Source organism: Lagenorhynchus albirostris, chromosome 2, assembly GCF_949774975.1.
Source record: "Lagenorhynchus albirostris chromosome 2, mLagAlb1.1, whole genome shotgun sequence".
Taxonomy (NCBI): Eukaryota; Metazoa; Chordata; class Mammalia; order Artiodactyla; family Delphinidae; genus Lagenorhynchus; species Lagenorhynchus albirostris.
Window position 1 is genome coordinate 152,096,802 of NC_083096.1, and position 19,752 is coordinate 152,116,553.

The following is a 19,752-nucleotide window of genomic DNA, read 5'->3' on the forward strand; positions in this document are numbered from 1 at the left end:
CTCCCCCGACTGATTTCTTACCGGCCAGGGCTGTCTTGAGCCTTATCTGATTAGGGTTAAGTTGACAAGCAAGCAGATGAGACACTGGCAAAGACTCCTGGGTTACTCAGTAACCCTGCTCTCTTTAAAAGTCCCACTGTTTTCCCCTTGCATGCAGAACCAAGCCCTCTTCTCTCTTGGGCGCTGCTGCCATGAACACCTTCCTGCTCTCTGCACTGTGCCTCCTTGGGGCCTGGGCCGCCCTAGCAGGGGGAGTCACCGTGAAGGTAAATTCTCCGTCCCTACTGTGGCCCAGCTGGCTCTCTATGTCCAGGGCCCAGGGCCTGTCCCCTGATAGAGCACCCCTCTGGGGACGGAGTGGGGAGTATGTCTAAGGCTTGACTCTTCCCCAGGGACCCCCTTCTCAGTCCTGCCTCTTACGCCTTCCTCTTCAAACTTGGAGAAAGAACATCAGGTAGAGAAAAGAGAAACAGTTTGGGAAAGGCAGGTGATTAGCCAATTTACAGAGTGCCTGCCATGACCAGGTTCCTCCAGTATGTCACCGTGACGCCAGGATCACCGTGGCAAGAGGGAGTATTAGTCTCAGTTTTCAGAGGCGTCAAATAGAGCCTCAGAGAGATTCTGTAACTGGGCGTGGGCACATGGTTGGGAAGGGAAGGAGCTTGATTCAGTTCCAGACCTTCCTCCTCAGCCACAGCCCTGGCCTGGGTCTCAGGAATCACCTGGACAGCCTGGAGGTCCTGACGGAAGGGTGTGCCCATTGGTGTGGATGCCGGCCGTAGGCCAGCCTGGTACTCATCGGGGGCCCCATTCTATCACAGCCAGGCCCCGGGAGGCCTTTTACTGCTTCTCAAACATCAGCCAGGCAGCAGGCTGGAGCCGGGGGCCAGGGGATCAGCCCACACTGCTCTCAGGCAGGGGTGAAGACAACTGGGGCACAGCCACGTGGATTCAGGATGCCTGAGCCTTGGTCCCAGCTCTGTGCCTCTCCCTACAAATCAGCACAGTGGCTCCCACTAATAGGCACCTATTGTGTCCCTGCTGCTTCGCATCTGTCTTCTCCATTCCTCATATAACAGGCAGACCCTAGGATCCCAGAGTGTAATGACCCGTCCATGGTCGCAGAGCAAAACCAGGATTCAAGCCCAGTGTCTGGCTCTGAGCTCTGACCACCTTATATTGCCCCGCAGTGGAGCACCTGGCTCCCGTGTGCCGCAAACACTGTTTGAGTGTGAGCACCGGGGCTGGAGAGGGGGCGGTCCTCGGGGAAGCGGCCAGGGAGCAGGCTGTATGTAGCCTGGCCTCACACCCTGGACATGTCTCTCTCAGGATGGAGAGTTCTCCTTTTCTCTGGAGTCAGTGAAGAAGCTCAAGGACCTCCAGCAGCTCCAGGAGCCTAGGAGGTCTAGAAATACTGGTGGATCCCTCGTTCCCATCCTCTGTAGCTCCCTGAGGTTTCCCGAAGAACTCAAGCCTCTCTGCAAGGAGCCCAATGCCCAGGAGATCCTGGAGAGGCTCGGTGAGTAACCCCCTCTCTGAAGGGCGGGGCCCAGGAATTCCCTGATTGGTGGCACTTGAAGGAGAGGTGTGTTCTGATTGGTGGGATTCCGAGGATGAGCTCTGCTCTGATTAAGCCCTCTGCTGTGTGTCCTGGTTTGTCTGGTCTCGGCTGTAACGCCTTTCTGGGTAGGCTCTCCGCCCTGATTGGCCGGCTTGCCGTACTTGTGTCCTGGTTTGGGGTGGGAAGTGCCGCTGGTCAGAGAGGACAGGCCTGGGTTTCTCCTGGGTAGCGGATGTTCGAACTCTGGCTCAAGGGACGGCGGGAGCTTTGGGCAGAGGAAGCTGCTCTCACGGGGCCCCGTTTCTCCTGTCCAGAGGCCATCGCCGAGGATCCGAGCACGTGTGAGATCTGTGCCTACGCTGCCTGTGCTGGATGCTAGGACGGCGGGTGCTCGCTACCTTCTGTCCCTCCCCCGCAGGCCGCTCCCCCTCCTCGCAGCTCCACCTACCCAGAATGGAGGAGTGACGAGAGGGCAGCCTGGGGAGGCCCAGCTGCCGGTACTTTCCAAGATCCACCCCCACCGGCGGATAATAAACCAGATTCCAGAGTCCTCCTGGTGTTGCTTTCATTCCTTCTTTCATCCCACTTTATGAATGCCTACCCTGCCCTCGCCAGCTCAGGGTTTAGTGTGCTAAGTGCAAGAACCCTGCTCTTCCTGCTAAGCCAGTATCGGTACTGCCCCCCACTCACAGACGCCGAGGAGACTTGAATCCAACGACCACCAATGGAGGAGGTGGAACTTCTGCTTTTCTTTCATGATCCCTAAGCCACGTGTGACCTCCTGTGCTGGTTTGGATGACCGACACAAGCACTGAGGGGCTATGAGATCAGCCCCTGGCCGGAGAGTGTTCAAGGGGCCTCAGAATCTGGCCCCGTCCTGACCACTTCAGCAATGCCTCCTGCCCTCCCCCCAGGGCCCACACCCCAAGCCATAGTTCTCACTATGTCCTCTGCTCCCCTCACCCCTGCTCACCCCTGATCTCTTGGGAAATCCCTCCTCCCAAGGTTGCAGGGGTGCCTGATGAGATGGGTGGTGGGGTAGAATTATTTAATGCTCCTACTCTGGAGCCAAACTCTCTGGGTGTCAGTCCAGGCACTGCTTGTTACCAGCTGTGTGACTTTGGGCAGGTTACTTAGCCTGTTCTCTCCCCTACTTCACAGGGGTGAGTGAAGATTAAATGAGGTAATACAGGGAAAACTCTTAGAGCTCCACTGGGCCCAGTGTGAGCGAGCACTGTGCTGATGCTATTATTATTATTATTATTTCTGTCTAGGTGGCTCTGCCTTGTGCCTGGCACATAGCAGGTGCTCCCTCAGTGGCAGTTCCCATTATTGCCTCCTTCCCAGGCAGGTGGGAGACGAGGCCAGATGGTGAGTGGGCTCAGTTTAGACTTGCGGGTTGGTACTGGGGAGGCACAGAAGGGTAAGGGGCACTGCTGGAGCAGCACTGCAGTGTTCCTCTGGCTTGGTGGGCATGGAGAGCCTGCAGGATGTAGGGCAGGGAGGAAGCTCTGGCCTCGCGGGGGAGAGAGGATGGGACAGGGAGGGAGGCAGTGATGATAGAGGGATGGGAGGGGCCCAGAGAGACGCAGGAGGCATTGCAAAGGCCCCTAGCCAGACTTGCTGTGGGGGGAGGACCGGAAGGAGCCAGAGCTCCGAGGGGTGTGGCCTGGGAGGCTGGGAGGTTACAGGACGATGGAGCACAACTGGGCAGACAGGAGGAGCAGCTGGTCTGGGGGAATCCACCATGGGCTTGGCCCTGGGAGCTGAGTTCAGAGGGCATGGCCCCTTTGTACCTGGCTTTTCTCCTCTCTGGCTGCCCGGGACAGAGGCCGGGGAGGAAGCCACCCTGTGGAAAGCCCTTCTCCCAGGAATTCCCAGTCTTGTCTCTTGGCCTTTAGTAGAGCACTGAAGGCCCCTGGGGGAATGCAGTGGCTGCAGGACATCCTCCCTTGAGTGTCATTAGCTGCAGCTGGGGCCTGGAGTCACAGGGAGGCGGTAACATGGTGGTTCAGAGTATATACTCTGGCCCAGACTTCCTGGGAAGAAGCCTGCTTTGCCACTTTGCTGAACCTGTGACCCTGGACTAATTAGTTCTCTCTGTACCTGGGTCTCCGCATTCGTAAAGGTAATGCGAATATTACCTGCTTCACTGAACTGTTGTGAGGACTCGGTGAGTTAATACCTACAAAGCGTTTAAAACAGTACCTAGGGTATAGCAAATGCTCAGAAGATGCTGGTACTATTAATATTCCTTAGGGCCACCAGGATGGAGCGAGGGAAGGAAGGCCTTCCATATGGAGCTGGCCAGGCAGTCCCGGGGAGCCCCAGAAGGAGGGTAAAGGTGAACTCAGGCGGGCCCGGGGCAGAATCAGCCCCGAAGGGGCACCACGTGGTTCCTCCCTCCACCCCCTCCACTGCAGTCCCACCTACGGGAGGGAGCCCCCGTCCCTTCCCCAGCCCCACCAGGAGCACAGAAGCTCTGGCTCTGCAGCTGGGCCAGGACTTGAGCTCAGCTTGGGAGGTCAGATGGATCTGGGTGCTCTGTAGCTTCCCAGCCCGGTGATCATGGGCGACTCCTTTCCACCCAGAGCCTCACTCCTTCGATATGAAACAGAACAACTCCTCAGGCGAGGAAGCCATGAAAACGCCTGACACAGGAGCCCAACCCCCCCAGCTTCCCAGGCAGCTCTGCCTGTGGCTCCTGGGGGTGAACAAATGGACGCCTGACTCTGCGTGTAGGTGGGGAATCTTTATTCAGCAGCAGGGCTGCCTCAGGGGCCACACTCTCCTCCAACCGTGGGTCCAACTGCTTTGTGTCAGATCCAGCTGCTCGGGCCCTGCAGGGCGGGGTGGGGGGCAGGGATGACCGTGGTGGCGGGGACCCCCAGAGCCTGGATGGGGGTGGGTGCTGTGAAGGCAGTGGGCGGGGGGGGGGCACGGTGTCCAGGGTGGGCTCAGGGCACCCAGGCCATCTTAGCTGCAGCCAGTACAGGCAACATTCACGCACAGCTCGCAGTCATCAGCAGCGATGGTCCCTGGGCAGAGGAGAAAAGTGGTCAGCTGAACCTGAACCTGAAACATCTGTGGTCCAAGGAGCCACTGACCAGGCAGCCAGAGAAGGCCTGCTTCTGAGAGGGTTGGAGGCAGGGGCCTGGCATCCTTCTCATAGATTAAGAGCAAGAAAGTTTAGAAGTGTGAGCAGCTTGGGCTCAAGTCCCAGGTTCTGTCCTCCTAGCAGTGCCTGGGCAAGTCACTTAAACTCTGTGCCTGAGTTTTCCTGCCTGCTCGACTGTGTCAGCCTGACAGAGGGGTTGTGAGGAGAGCTTGCAGGCAAAGAGATTGACCCAGGACCTGGCACTTAGTAGGTGCTCAATAAATACTAGCTACTAGAGATTATCATACTAAGTGAAGTAAGTCAGAGAAAGACAAATATCCTATGCTATCACTCATGTGGAATCTAATTTAAAAAGTTACAAATAAGCTTATTCACAAACAGAAACAGACTTAACAGATGTCGAAAACAAACTTGTGGTTACCAAATGGGAAGAGTGGGGGGGGGATAAATCAGGAGCTTGGGATGAACATACACACACTACTATATATAAGATAGATAACCAACAAGGACCTACTGTATAGCACAGGGAGCTCTACTCAATATTCTGTGATAACCTATATGAGAAAAGAATCTAAAAAAGAATGAATAGATGTGTATGTATAACTGAATCACTTGGCTGTACACCTGAAACTAACACAATATTGTAAATCAATGATACTCCAATAAAATCAAAAGAAAAAAAGAAAAAATACTAGCCAGTTGCCGCGTTCTCCTGGCCAGCTGTTTCATCCCTCACATTTCAGCTTAGATGTCACCCTGTCTTGGAAACATTTCAGATCCCGTTATGTAACAGGGAAGAGTCAAATCTGACTACATGTTGGATCTGTTGTTTCTTTTACTTTATCCTTTTCTTTCCGCTGCTTTTGTTCACTAAAAGGATACTGTCTACACATAATGGCCTGCCTTGGGGAACCCTGCCCCTTTGCCTGAATGTTAAACCAAAGTGCTATTGTTCAGGGAAGCATCCTGACCCTGTCCACCCTGTGGATGGCTGCAAGAAAGAAGAAATTAACACATCCCCTCCCAGAGGCTGGCCATTCCAAGGGACATTTGCAAAACTTACGGCCTTTTTACTTTATTTCCTCATCTCCTCCCCATCTCTGTTCTATAAAAGAAACTGGCATCCAAACCCCGATAAGATGGTTTTCTGGAGACCTTAGTCTGCCATCATCTCGGTCTGCTGGCTTTCCAAATAAAGTTGTATTCCATGCCTCAACACCTCGTCTCTGATTTATTGGCCTGTCGTGCAGTTGGACTCAGTAACACTTATGCCACTGTGGACGTGAGCCATCTCTCTCCCGTGTCTCCACTGTGCCTCCCCCATCATCCCACTGCATTGCAATCATTTTTATGGGTCCGTTTCCTGTGTCCCTTTCCCCCCAATCTGTGTAGTCTTGGAAGTAGGCTGATCACCCCGTCCAGGCTGCCAGGGACTGAAGGGGTTCCTGGCATGCCTGATTTCAGTGCCCCAACCGGGGAGGCCAGGGGCTTGAGTTTCTTGAATCTCCCTGTTCTCAGCCACTGGGTGTTTAACAGAAACCACACGAGGTAGAGGAGCTAGGGTGTGGGGAGGAGAGAGAATGAGGGGCAGGAGTCTTGCCAGGGGTGGGGGGACTCACTCAAGTCCTGGAAAATGCTGTCTGCTTCCCCAGAGGCACAGATGGGCTGGAGGTCCAGTGGCAGGGACGGGTAGTGGCACATGGAGGACTGGGATCTCTGGGTTTTCAGGTCAGGGCTGGGCATCCATTGCCCCTCCAGGTCATTCAGCTTCTTCACCGATTCCAGCTGGACCTGGAAGCCTTGGTACTGGAGGAAGAGAGAGAGGAGACGGGAGGGTATCAAAACCTGAGCAGGAAGGGGGTGGGGCACTGCCGGGAGACCAGGGTTTCCCGGGCCCCGCAGAGCTTCCGTGTTCTCACGGAGTGGGAACGTCAAGGTCACACTCGGAAGACTGCCTGCGTGGAAGGTGGGGCCTGGTACTTCACACCCCTGTGTCACAGGCTAACTGGGAGATGAGGTCGAGCAGGGCCGTGGAGCACGTTGGTTCAAGGCGTGGGCTTTGAAGGCCAGGGGACTTCGGTTCAAATCCCAGCTCTTCCCGACTGGCTGACCATCTCTTCCCCACTCTGAGCCTCATCTGACAAATGGAGATAATCAAACTCCACTGCTCTCTGGTGCCTGGTACCCAGGGCACCCTCGATAACTGCCTGATTGCCCTTGAACTGACATGGTAAAATGATGGCAATGCCTAGTCTAGCCAGCTGGGCTCCAAAGCCAAGGCTGCAGGGGGAAGCTGACACCGCTTCCCCAGGATTCCCTTGTTCCTTCCCAAGGAGGCCCCGCCCAGAGTCAGGAATGTGCCACCCAGGAGCCCAGCGGGCAACCTGCCACACCCACAGGCAGACCCTGTTTCCAGAAGACTCCTAGTCTCACAGCTGCCCTGGAAGGAGACCCAGATTCCCTGCTGTCTTCTCTCTGGGCCTTTGCATATGCTGTGCCCTCTGTCTGGAGCAGTCGGTGACCTCTGCGCCGGGCTACCTCCTGCTCATGCTGCAATGTCAGCTCGAGTTACCAGCCAGGGCAACTTTTTCTGGTGACCCTCCGCCCTCCTCCCCATACATGGGTGAATACAGAGAGTTGTGGGAGCATCAAAGAAGTCTCCCTTCCCTCTGGGCTCTTCAAGGGCAGGGATCACGTCTTGTTCCACATCTGAACTCTGACTGAGAGGGGCATTTGAGGAGAGCGATGCTGAACGACCATAATTTATTGTTATCATCACCGTCATAGCCACCATTGACATCCCAGCTGCTCCCCACAACCAGCTGTGTCCCTGGGCTGTGATTGGATGTTGGGCTGAGCCCTGGGTCCTCAGCTCTCCTCAGTGAATTGCCCAGCATTCCCTCTCCATCCCAGCCTCTCACCATGGGGACCTTCAGGACAAACCTGGATGTAGACTGACTGTGCACCCTGCAGCAGTACCAGGAAGACCGCAGCAACGCCACACAACAGCAGCCCTGACAGTGCCCTGTGAGCCATCTCGTTCCCTCTGTGTCTCGCCGCCGTCCACCAGGCTCCCACCTGCTTCCCCAGCTGACAGCTCTTTATAGGCCGGGTTCCAGCTCCCTGGTCACTCATTAACTGGCCAGCCAGGGTGGGGCTGAAGAGCTGGCTGGCATCCTGACAAGCCCAGAGCCCATTCCTGGGAAAGGGGTTGGGGATGATAGGGGTAAGGAGGCCCAGAGCATACCCGAGCATGATGCAGTGTTAAGCGCCTGCCTTGTGCACAAGACAGCGAGCGAGTGGGGTGAGAGGGAGGCCATTTCACAGGGAAAGTGAGGCTCCAGAGGTAAAGTGTCTTGTCCCAGGTGACAGAGCTAGTCGATAGCAGGGCAGGTCCTCAGGCATCTGACCCAGCTCAGCCTAGGGTTCTTTCTCAGGTCAAAAGGTGCAGACAGACAGGTTGGTCCAGGGCAAGGTGGGCAGATACAAGGCTGACCTCAGAGTTCTCCATGCCCTCAGACCCATGTCTCTCCCACTCCCCTCTCCCCAGTTCTAGTTAAGGACCATCCTGATCAGTCCCTGCCCAGGCCCTCAACCTGCCTCTGCCTGCCATTTCCCATGGTGATGGGTACACTCAGGCCAGGTATTGTCAATCTCACCTGTCGGTGCCTTTCAGAAGCCAATAGCCTACCCCAGTATGGAGGAAAGAGCACCTGCCTTGGAGACAGATTGACCTGGGTTCGAATCCTGATCCTGCCGCAGCCGCGTGACCTTGGCAAGTCACATCGACTCTGACTGAGCCTTAGTTTTCTCCTCCATCAAATGGGCATAATGATAGCATCCACCACAAGAGGTCGCTGTGAGAGTTGATGGGGCTGGGCCCGCCTGAGCTCGTCCTCATCTGGGGGTAACTCGTGCTGTCACAGGTCCCTTAATTTCACAGTTGCCATGCGGGGCAGTGCATGACCTACGACCTCCATGATTGAAGATTGGGTCAGGGAGAAGTGGGCAAAGTCTGCAAGGGCGTCATCACCACTGCCAGCCAAGGCAGCTGTCCACAGCATCCATCCCAGGGCTCTGCTCTGCCAGGCCTGGCGTGCGGTAGGTGCCCCGTGCGTAACATTGAATTGAAGCCCAGATAGCCCATCTGTCTATTTCAGGACCACTCTCCAGCCTGTGGCTAAAATCTGATGTCACTGTGTTCCCTAAGGCTGATCCTTCTTGCACGAGCCTAATCCCGTCTCGTGATTCTGCTGCTGCTTTCCACCTGCCTGAAATGCTCACCTCCTTCTTTCTTTTCTTGGGGGTGAAATGAAAAAAGCTTGAGTGAACTTTGGTATTTCCTCTGTCTTGCTTTGAATACGGACTTTGACCTTTACTCTTATGAGTATGAAGAATTTAATAGACTTTCTTCCATGACTTCATATCTGTAAACTGAAATAACTGTCAGTAGCAATAACTCTCTTTTCTCTAATGTACAGGTGCCATGCTGTTCTATGGGCCTAATCTCATTCAATCTGATGGGACAGTGTAATAATTATCTTCAGGCACTGTGTGAGCAGCAGGTTTTCTCTCTGGAATTCTTGCCTCTGCTCAGCTTATGGTAGAAGGAACACAGGCCTTGGATGTAAGGAGATCTGGGTTCAAACCCAGACTCCAGCACTTCTCACCTGTGTGACCTTGCGTGGCTTCTCCAAGCCTCCATTTCTTCATCAGTAAGTGGAGGAAATAATGGACAACCTCACAGTGGCTATTGTGAGGAAAAACTGGACAGTCCCATCCCAAAGGAGCCTATGACTCTTCCTTTCCTCAGCACGTGCCTGGCCTGTGGGGGCCATGTCGTGAGTGGTGGTTTCCCTGCCTCTCCTTCCCCATGCAGCCCTCCCTGACAGGCCCCATCTCTGAACCTGCAGCTGGGACACTTCTGATCTTCGAATCCCCAGTCCTTGCTCTCTCCACCAAGCAAGCTCAGCCCCACCGGCCAGACACCAAGAGGCAAGGAACAAGCCCGTAGGTTTGGAGGCCCCGGTAGCCATGGTCTTCCCTTCTCTGTCTTTCAGCTCTGCCAGCCAAGGCCCATCATGTATCACTCTCTTCCTGGGAACAAGGTGTGACTTCCCTGTCTGCCTAATCTGACTCAGATTCATATCTCAATGCTGCTCTTTCTAATCTCTTCACCAATGACCCACCATCCATCACGCCACAGAGGCACAGACACAAACCCTCGCCACTGCCCCCGTTCAGACAGTGTGTGTTGACGTTTCTCAGGGTGCTGGCTTCTTGAGGGACATGGGAAGTGACAGTCATGCCAGCTTCGACTCTGGTCTCTGTGTGGAAACCTTGAACACAGAGGAGAGTGGGTGGCAGTTAGCCTCTGTGTGTATTTGGGCCGCTCCTCTCTCCGCACTGGACTCCCTGCCCAGTGCCCACCGCCACGGTACCTCCCTGCCCCCAAACTGACCATTTCCCAGCAGCATTTGTCACACCTGACCACTCCATCTTTCTTGGAATAAAACACCTTCTCCACTTGGCTTCTGGGACACACGCTCTTCAGATTTTCTGCTAATTTCATTGGCCCATCTTCTCAGTTTCCTTTGTTGTTTTTTTCTTCTCTTCTTGACCTCTAGAGCTTAGAATGCCCCAGGGGCTCCAGGCTTCAGTCCTTGGACCACTTTCCTCTGTCTATAGTCACCCCCTTGGAGATCTTATCCAGGCTCAAGGACTTTAGTGCCATCGGTACCCTGTTCACTCCCTAGCCTGATCTCTCCCCTCAGCTCCAGACTCATTTATCCACCTCCTCAGCATCTCGCAGGACAGGTGAGGGTACTACCATTCACTCAGTTGCTCAGGCCAAAAATCTGGGGGGTCATCCTTGATGCCTCCCTTTGTTTTGATTGCCAAATTCAATTCATTAGCAAATCCAGTTGGCTCTACCTTCAAAATATTTCTAGACTCCAACTATGTCTCATCATCTCCATTGCCACCGCCAAGGTCCAAGCTATCACCATGCATCCCTGGTGTCGTGGATTCTTGCAACACCCTGGTATTAGTCAGGATTCTCCAGAGAAACAGAACCAATCCTGTTATATATTTATATGTATTCTATCTGTCTGTCTATCTATCTTCTATCTCTGTCTAGATTTATTATTTTATTAAATTTAATTAATTAATTCTTTAAAAAATTTTTATTGGAGTAGAGTTGATTTACAATTCTGTGTTAGTTTCAGCTGTACAGCGAAGTGAATCAGTTATACATGTACATATATGCACTCTTTTTTAGATTCTTTTCCCATATAGGTCACTACAGAGTATTGAGAGGAGTTCCCTGTGCTATACAGTAGGTGCTTATTAGTTATCTATTTTATATACAGTAGTGTGTATATGTTAATTCCAATCTCCCAATTTATCCCTCCCGCCCCCTTACACTCCTGGTTAACCATAAGTTTGTTTTCTACATCTGTGACTCTATTTCTGTTTTGTAGATAAGTTGTCTAGATTTATTTTAAAAGATTGGCTCATCCAATTTTTGGAGCTGGCAAGTTTGAAACCTGTAAGGCAGGTTGGCAGGCTGGAAATTCAGATGCAGTCTTGAGTCTGAATTTTGCAGGACAAGCCAGCAGGTGGGAAACTCAGGCAGGGTTTCCATGTTGCAACCTTGAGGCAAAATTCCTTCTTCGGGAAACCTCAGTCTTTCTAAGGCCTTCAGCTGATTGAATGAAGCCCACATACATTATTCACTTAAACTCTACTGATTGTAAACATTAATCACATCTGAAAAAATATCTTCACAACAACATCTAGACTGCTGGTTGACCAAACAACTGAGCACCACAGCCTGGCCAAGAGAGGTCTCCAGACAGCTCTCTCTGTATCCACTCTTGCCTGTCTTCAGGCCTCCAGGAGGCAGCCAGAGTGAGCCTGTTAAAATTTAAGTCAGACCACGTCTCTCCTCTGCTCAAACCCACTAACGGCTTCCCGCTTTACTCAGGGTAAAATTCAAAGGCTTGCACTGGCCTTCCAGGTCCCTCTGGCTCCCCTCCACATCTCTGAGCTCATCTCTAAAAATTCTGCCCTTCACCCTCTGGGTTCCAGCTACACCAACTTCCTTGCTGTCACCCAAACTTGCCAAAAGTCGCTTACCTCAGGATTCTGCTCTTTACTCACGCACTTATATAACTCACCCCGTCACTTCTTCCAGGTCTCTGCTCAAATGCCACTTCCCCAAAGAGATCTTTCCCGACCATCCTACCTCAGAAGGCCTCCCCATCACTCCTGGTTCCCTGAACCTGCTTTCTTGTAGCACCTGTCATAGACACACACTTCACTTCTTGCGTTTCTCTCACTACTAGAACGCAAGGAATTGGTCTATTTGGTTCTTCCCAAACAATATATGGCACATGATTGGTGCTTAATAAATACCTGATGAGTTCGATAAATGAATACGAGTCAAATGTTAGCTCCACCAACCACTAGATGTTTGGTCTTGGAAAATGTCCTACTTCTCTGAGCCTCATTCATCTTGTTTAGCATCTTCCTGCCATATGTAAGGGGCCTGGTGACTGTTCAAAAAATGTGAAGACATTTGTGAACTAGTGTTCCTAGTTGTGAAATCACTTGTTTATCAAGAAACAAAATCCTTTTTGTGTCGTATGTGCATAGCAAACCCTAGGGTATATAATAATTTAATTCACACGTATTTATTGATGGCCTATTATGTTCCAAGCACCATTCTAGGCACAAGGGATACAGCAACCAACAAGACAGACAAAGCCACTGCCCACAGAGCAGTGCTGGTTGTTTGGAAATGGTGGGTGGGTGGGGGTGTCAGAATAGGGATGTTGAGAAGAAGTTGGGTTCTAGACATTCGTTGAAGTCAGAGCCCACAGGATTCTCTGTTCCCTTGGATGTGGAGGGTAAATGGGGAGGAGTCAAGGACAACTTGACGTTGTTCCACGTCAGATGGGGCTGCCACTTACTGAGATGGGAAGCAGGGATGAGCAAGTTAGGTGAGGGTCTGGAGAGTTCAGTGTGGTCATGTTGAGTTTGAGATGCCTACTTGACCTCTGAGTAGAGATATGGTACGGGCCACAGATATACATGTGTGGTCATCAAGGAGGATCTGATACTTAGAGTCTTGAAACTGGATTGAGAGAGTGACTGGTTGGAGAAGAGGCCAGTCCCAGGGCCGAGCTGTAACAGGGCCCTGCAGTATTTGGAGGTAAATTAGAGCAGGAGGAACCAGCAAAGCCGATGGAGAAGGAGCAGGAGATGGGGACCCAGAAGAGGGTTGTGTCTTCAAAGCCAAACGAAAAAAGTGTTTCAGGAACAAGAGCATGCTCCCTGGGGTCAAACGCTGGGTTAGCTCTGGTAAAGTGAAGACAGAAACTGCCCCTGGATTTAGCTACATGGAAGTGGCTGGTGACCCTGAGAGGATCAATTTCAGGAAAGTAGTGGATGTAAACCTGATTGGAGTGGGATCAATAGAGAAGAGGAGGGCTTCCCTGGCGGCGCAGTGGTTGAGAGTCCGCCTGCTGATGCAGGGGACGCGGGTTCATGCCCTGGTCCGGGAGGTTCCCACATGCCGTGGAGCGGCTGGGCCCGTGAGCCATGGCCGCTGAGACTGAGCGTCCGAAGCCTGTGCTCCGCAACGGGAGAGGCCACAACAGTGAGAGGCCCGCGTACCGCAAAAAAAAAAAAAAAAAAAAGAGAGAGAGAAGAGGAGGACAGGAACAGACACAGTGAGAATGGCGGTCTGGCTCTAGAGCTAGAGAGCTTAACTTTCACTTTGAATTAAAGGGTAAAATGGAGAGATGACAAATTTAAAGAAAAATCGGTGTATTGGGTTGAACACATAAGCAGAGTTGATCTAGAAGACCCTGTATGGGGAGTTGTATAAACCAAAGCGTGGTGGTTTTCCAGCAGCTTCCCTAATGAAATTTTGGCCATTCCCTGAAGAAGTGGGTGACCTAGTGAATGGCTCTATTTTTGCTATGGCCAATGGGAGACTCAGAACCAAATTTGTACCCCAATATAAGTAACTACACTGAATCTCATTCAACCTATGACTTCCCTTTTGACTCATTTCCCCAGTCTACCCATATTGTACTGATCTTGACACACACACACACACACACACACACAGCCCTTTCAGGTTTGTTTGTGTTCTCCCCAGCTGCCATTGTCTTTATGGACTGGGGTTTGGGAACAGTGTTTAAACACAAATAAGTGGATCAGGGCTGTCCCCTGGTGTCAGGCAGGGAGCACTGCATGCAGAGAGATCCGAGCTGCCCTTGTCCTTAAGGCCTCCTTCTCTGAGCCAGCCCTCGAGAGTTAATGGATGAGGAGGCACATACTCTCTGATTTGAGGGGCAGTGGAAAGCCTCTGTCCCCACGTCTCCTCCCAGGGGTGGAGGGTCCAGCCAATGTGACTGTGACAGTCTCCATAAGGGGAAGCGCATGAGGTCGTTAGGGAAAAGCCCCAGCTTGCTGGCTGGTGTCTGAGTCCTGTGGTCTCCAGATAGTGGATGCTGAGGTAAACGAGAAGACTGCAGTGGCGAGGGGAGGGAGGAGAAAGTGCAGGCCACAGGTGGGACATGGCACTGAAACGGGGGCTTGGGAGCGGCTAAGGGGCAGCCTGAGGCAGCGGGGAACCACAGCGAGGGTGGGACACTTGGGCCTCCAGGGTCTGGTGTTGCCTGAGCTGCGCTGCTCTCTTGGGAGGAGATGGCGTGCCTCTGACCTTGGTTTTTGTTGGTGTGTTTCTGCCTTCCTCCCCCTGTGGTCAAAGGTGTGTGAGCACGTGTGTGCATGCCTGCCTGCTGTGAGTACGTGTATATATGTGTGCACTTCGTGTCTATAGGTGAGTGTGTGTGTGCACGTGTGGTAGGTGAGTGCGTGTGTGTACGTGTGCATGCGTGTGTGAGAGCATGTGAACACGGGTAGGCTGTCTGCGTCTGTGTGGGCATCTACACGTGTGAGTGTGGGTGGTGTGTGGATAGGTATGTGTAAGCGTGTGTAGGCATGTGCGTGTGGCATGTGCGTGTTTATGTCTGCATGAATGTGTAAGCAGGGGTGTGCGAGTGTGTGCCGGGTGCTGGAAGGGAGGCCTCTGTCTCCTGGCTGTGGACAGGGGCCAGGTGGCCGCCAGGGTCCCTCTGAAGCAGGACTGGGTCTGGGTGCGGGGGCTCAGGACTGGGAGGTGGAGGCTGGGCCTGGGGGAGCAGCCTTCACGCAGCTGCCTGGAAGCTGGGGGATTAATGGAGGACCCGGGAAGGCGTCCAGCCCAGGGCAGCCGGATCCAGATGTTCTCGCTTCTTCAACTCCCCCAGCACCCTCCAGCAGCCGCCCGGATGCTGTGGTTTTGGAGTCAGGCAGAGCAGAGGTCACACTGCTGTGGGCTCTCGAGCAAATCATTCCCCTCACTGTGTCAGTTCTCTCGACATGGAAACAGCACACTGTGGTGGCGGAAATGGGGTGACGGGGGCACAGCAATGCCAGCGAGTGTTCACTGGGGACTGACGATGAGCCGGTCCTGATCTAAGGGCTTTACGAGCGCAAGCACATGGCTTCCTCACATCCCCCTCGGTGGTAGGAAGCGTTCCTTTTCCAGAGAACACCGGGGCAAGGGAGGTTTTCTAACTCTCCTGAGGACACACAGCTTGTAAGTGGCAGAGCTCCCGAGCTGGTGTCATAGCACCATACACCTGGCCTGTCTGAGCCGTAAGTGGATGTAAGGCAGCCCTCGCTGTGCTGGGCACTTTGTAGACCCTCAATAGCTGCCCCCTCGTCCCCTCTACCCTCTGTCCCTCCTAGGAGTTAAAGGCAACAGTTGAGGGAGAGGGTGAGTCCTCTTCACATCCCCCGTGAATGCTACCTCTCAGAAGTTCTGGGAGTCCTGGAATTTGCCAAAGAAATGACCTGGATGTTGGTTCGTGTATCCCCACCACTGGCAATGGGACAGTAACAGCAACATACTGCTATAGATGCATATACATAATGGTTAGGTGCAGTCCTTCATTCGGCCAACGTTCATTGAGCTTCAGTTCTTTGCTGGGCACCAGGGCTCAGAAATGGATAAGACAGTCCCTGCCCTCAAAGGGCTCATGGTCCACGAGGACAGGTGAGGTCAATGCTGTGTGACAGACACGGGGCGTGGGGAAGCTCAGGAGGTGCCAGGAACCCCGAAGAGGCCCCACCTGCCTCCGGCGCAGAAGCGGGGGGCCCTTACAGCCGTTTGCTTACATCTCATGCCCGGGATGCTCCTGAAGCCCTCTCCCATGTCCTGCCCCAGCCCGCTTCTTCCAGGAAGCCAGCCCAGACCACAGTCCTTCCTCTTCTTGGGAACTTCCGCAGCCCTACGCGCCCTCCATGGAACCCAGCCCCTGCTACCTTAATTGTTTCTGGTTTGGGCGCAAGGGACCCCTCTCCACAGTTAGGCTGCATCCCCTCCGGGACACAGCCTCCATCTCACATTCCTGAGAGATCCCAGCGCCCAGGTGGTCCCACACAAGCCCAGGACACACCATCTTTACCGATGCTCCAGTTGGGGGTTCTTTGTTTGCAGCCCATGGGCTGAGCTACTAAGGAAATCCTAACTGCTGAGTCAGGGACCCCCGCTTTGCCAAGCAGGATTGAGTTTCATTAAGTGGGGATGAAATACGAATTCCCCACAGCATTCATGGGATTGATGTCCAAGGCGCAGCTGCCATGTATGCTTTGAAATCTGCAGTTGGGGATCATTGTGAAACTTGATTGCTCTGTCTTGGGGACTTCTTAAAGTCCAACTCCCACAATAAGGCCAATCAGACTCCGCCATCAAATGTCAAATAGGAGCTAATGAACCATTCACAGGCTGGGGAGAGAAATCAGGCAATCTCTTATTTCAGGATTATCCCTTCCAAATATTGAATCTGAACCGTAAGCAGAATTTGCTCTAATTGTGTCCTCCTCACGGGTGTGGCGGATCATTGGCATTCGCTTCGTGTCTCGGCTTTCCGGAGGGAGGCTTGACGAGCCAACACGCCGCTTTCTGGAGGCACGTGCCCCTGGGGTACCGCTCGACAGGGAGCGGGCAGGGGGTGCTGGGAGTCCTCCTGCCCCCCTGGCTGAGTCGGTTGAGCTCGATGTTGGCTGGGTGTCCCGAGGGCCTGTGTGGCAGCCTCTTTGTGGGAGAGGGCGGTCAGCATCGAAGGAGGGGGACGCACCCACATAAGCTCCACTGGAAGCCCGGGTGTGGCTTCAGGAGGGTCACGGAGCCCAGGGACAAAGGAATGTGTCTGGTCTCTACTCCTTAATCTGTTGCCTTGGGATCTGCAAAGGTTAGCACCTCGGCTGCCACCCTGTCGGCTGATGTCCAAGTACATATGCTGTTCTCTGGTGCCCCTTGGAAACATCTGGCTGGGTGAGTTGGGTTATAATAGAGGGTTTGCCATCACTTCGACCTGGGGCAGCACTGTGACGCAGGAGGTGTTTACTCTCCTCTTGCTTCCTTTAGGAATTGAGGGTAGCACGGTGGTGAGTCATTCCCTGTGGCAGAGATGGCTGGCTGGCCATCAAAATTTCCTCTCCTCTCTCATACTACACAGTCCTGGATGGAAAGCAGCTACCTGGCCAGCGATGCGCAGCTAGGCTTGGTCACATAACTGGCTTTCATCACTGAAATGTGAGAAGAAACAACGAAGGCTACTTACAGTTCAAGGCTCTTAAGAGGCAGCGCACCTTCCCCATCCTGATTTCCCCCTTTTACTGATTGGTTTCAGATGGTGACAAGGTTCTACAGGATGGCAGAGTCACAAGAAGGAAAGAGCCGGGGTCCCTGAATCAACACGTTCAGGATAGGGGCCATGTAAATAGAGTGAATTTAATGGTTCATCCTTCCCTGTAGCTATTGTCATGTGAACTTGGAGTACCTCCTGTAAAGGTGGAGTACGTTGGTTAAATCAATGGAATATATATACATGTATCTCTCTCTCTCCCATTGCTCTGGCCAATAAAATGGAGTAGAAGCGATGGTGTGCCAGTTCCAAGCCCAAGTCTTAAGAAGTCCTGCACGTTTCTGTCTATTTGTTTGCACCTTTGCCATCTCCATATGGACATTTCTGACTGGTCTGCTGGAGAAGAGACACATGGAGTGAGCCAAGACACCCCAGCGGTGTAGCCAAGGCCAGCCTAGAGCAGCCTTCAACCAGCAACCCATGAGTTGGTTGAACGAGCTGGTGAATGAGCCCAGCAAGATCAGCAGTGCTATCTCGTCAAGCCCCATCTGCTTCCAGATGCCTGTGCGGTAAGCACTTACTGCTGTGTGCCACTGAAGTTTTGTGGTGTTTGTTACGTAGCATCAGGACACTAGATAACTGATACAGCAGTCTACCAACCAGGAATGCATCTATTTCTTGGACTCTGCTGTGAGTAAGAGAGAAACTTCTATTGTGATGGAAGGTTGTACGTTTTGGAGTTGATTTTTAATAGCAGTTTAACTTACCCTAATTAAAACAACCCACTACTTGCATGGCTTGCCCATCACTTCATGATGAAGGATCCGGAAAAATCTCTCCAGGTCCATCCAGCATATCTTTTCCTCTTTCTGCACACCAGTTGCGCTGGATTTCCCTCAAGTCCTTGAGTGCCCCAGGCAACTTCCAATATCATGACCTTATATTATGCATTTCCCTCTGCTTAGAACCCCACTCCTTGCCACATAGCATAGCTAACTAACTCTCAGCTAAAATTCCCCACTTCCCCACTCCCCTCCCCAGCCAGCAAGTTTACTCTAATTCTCAGAGGAGGTTACTCCCCTGTTAAGGTGGTCTCAAATCCCCAGACACGTCTTTGGTGCCTTTGAGACTCCCAGCCCAGGTACATCTTCTCCATCATGAGGCAGGACCCCATCTGGTGTGCTCATGGTGGGTCCCTCCCATCGGGCACACACCTGGCACATTGTACAGGCTTCATGAGTAGTTTTGGAATAAATGCGTTGGTGTAGGTAACATTTTCTGGACTAGGGTTACCAAGGCTTTTCAACAGAACACCTTTGAGCTTGTGAGGACATATGAGGGAACTGCCTCTCCTTCACAGGTGCTGTCTAGTTGTATGTTCATTTTTCTCTTAACCTTCCTTCCCAGCTCAGGCTCTTAAGTGGCCAACCAGTGAGGTGGTGGGCTCTGTAGTTAGTCTGCCTGGGCCCAAATTCTGGCTCTGCTCCTTACCGAATGTGATCTCTCTGACAGGTTTCTTAATGTCTCCCTGCCACGGTTTCCTCATCTATAAAAGGGGGTTTATGAGAGTACCCATCTCATAAGGTTGCTCTGAGGAATAAATGAATTCATATGTGTAAAGCATATTCACAGAGCCTCACATATGGTCAAAGTTATAAAAGCATAAGCTATAATTATTCAAGGTCAGGGACTATATTTTATTCATTTTTGTATCTACCAAGTGCTTAAATCTATGCTGGCAAAAATAATGTGCTCAATAAGTGCCTTTAAAGAAAAAAAATTCCAGAGGGTTTAAAAAAAAAGACTTCATTATTATTATTATTATCATTATTATTATCACTTTTTTTTTAGGCCGTGCCGAGCGGCTTGAGGAATCTTAGTTCCCTGACCAGGGATTGAACCCGGGGTTCCAGCAGTGAAAGTGCAGAGTCCTAACCACTGGAACACCAGGGAATTCCCTCATTATTTTTCTAGAGCAGGTTTACCATGAAATTAAGAGGAAGGTACAGATATTTCCAATACACCCCTGGCCCCACACATGCATGGTCTCCCCCATCATCAACAACACTCACTAGAATGTTACCTTTTTTTTTAAAAACCAAGAATGAACCTACATTGACACCTTATGATCACCCAAAGTCTATTGTTTACCTTAGGGTTCACTCTCGGTGTTGTGTATTTGTGGGTCAGGACAAATGTATAATGACATCCACCCATCATTATGGTACCACACAGAGCATCTTCACTGTGATTATTTTGTTTTGCTTTTTTCACCTCATCATGTCATGAGTTCATAGGGGATGGGTCCCAGCATCTCAGGCTCCTCTCCATCGGTCTCACAAAGCCTGCCTCTGGCGGGA

General features: G+C 52.3%; 2 protein-coding genes across 2 annotated transcripts; one reads left to right on the forward strand and one right to left on the reverse strand.

Annotated features, from left to right (window-relative positions):
- The first annotated feature begins 191 nt into the window (after nt 1-191).
- Nucleotides 192-2,047, forward strand: GUCA2A (guanylate cyclase activator 2A). Its single transcript, XM_060142662.1, has 3 exons — nt 192-266; nt 1,330-1,519; nt 1,876-2,047. The coding sequence occupies exons 1-3, from the start codon at nt 192-194 to the stop codon at nt 1,938-1,940; spliced, it is 330 nt and encodes a 109-aa protein (XP_059998645.1). The 3' UTR covers nt 1,941-2,047.
- A 2,490-nt stretch (nt 2,048-4,537) lies between these two features.
- GUCA2B (guanylate cyclase activator 2B) lies at nt 4,538-7,715 on the reverse strand. The gene is made up of 3 exons (XM_060142664.1): nt 7,623-7,715; nt 6,299-6,485; nt 4,538-4,599 (listed from the first exon to the last, which is right to left on the reverse strand). The coding sequence occupies exons 1-3, from the start codon at nt 7,713-7,715 to the stop codon at nt 4,538-4,540; spliced, it is 342 nt and encodes a 113-aa protein (XP_059998647.1).
- Nucleotides 7,716-19,752: the final 12,037 nt, after the last annotated feature.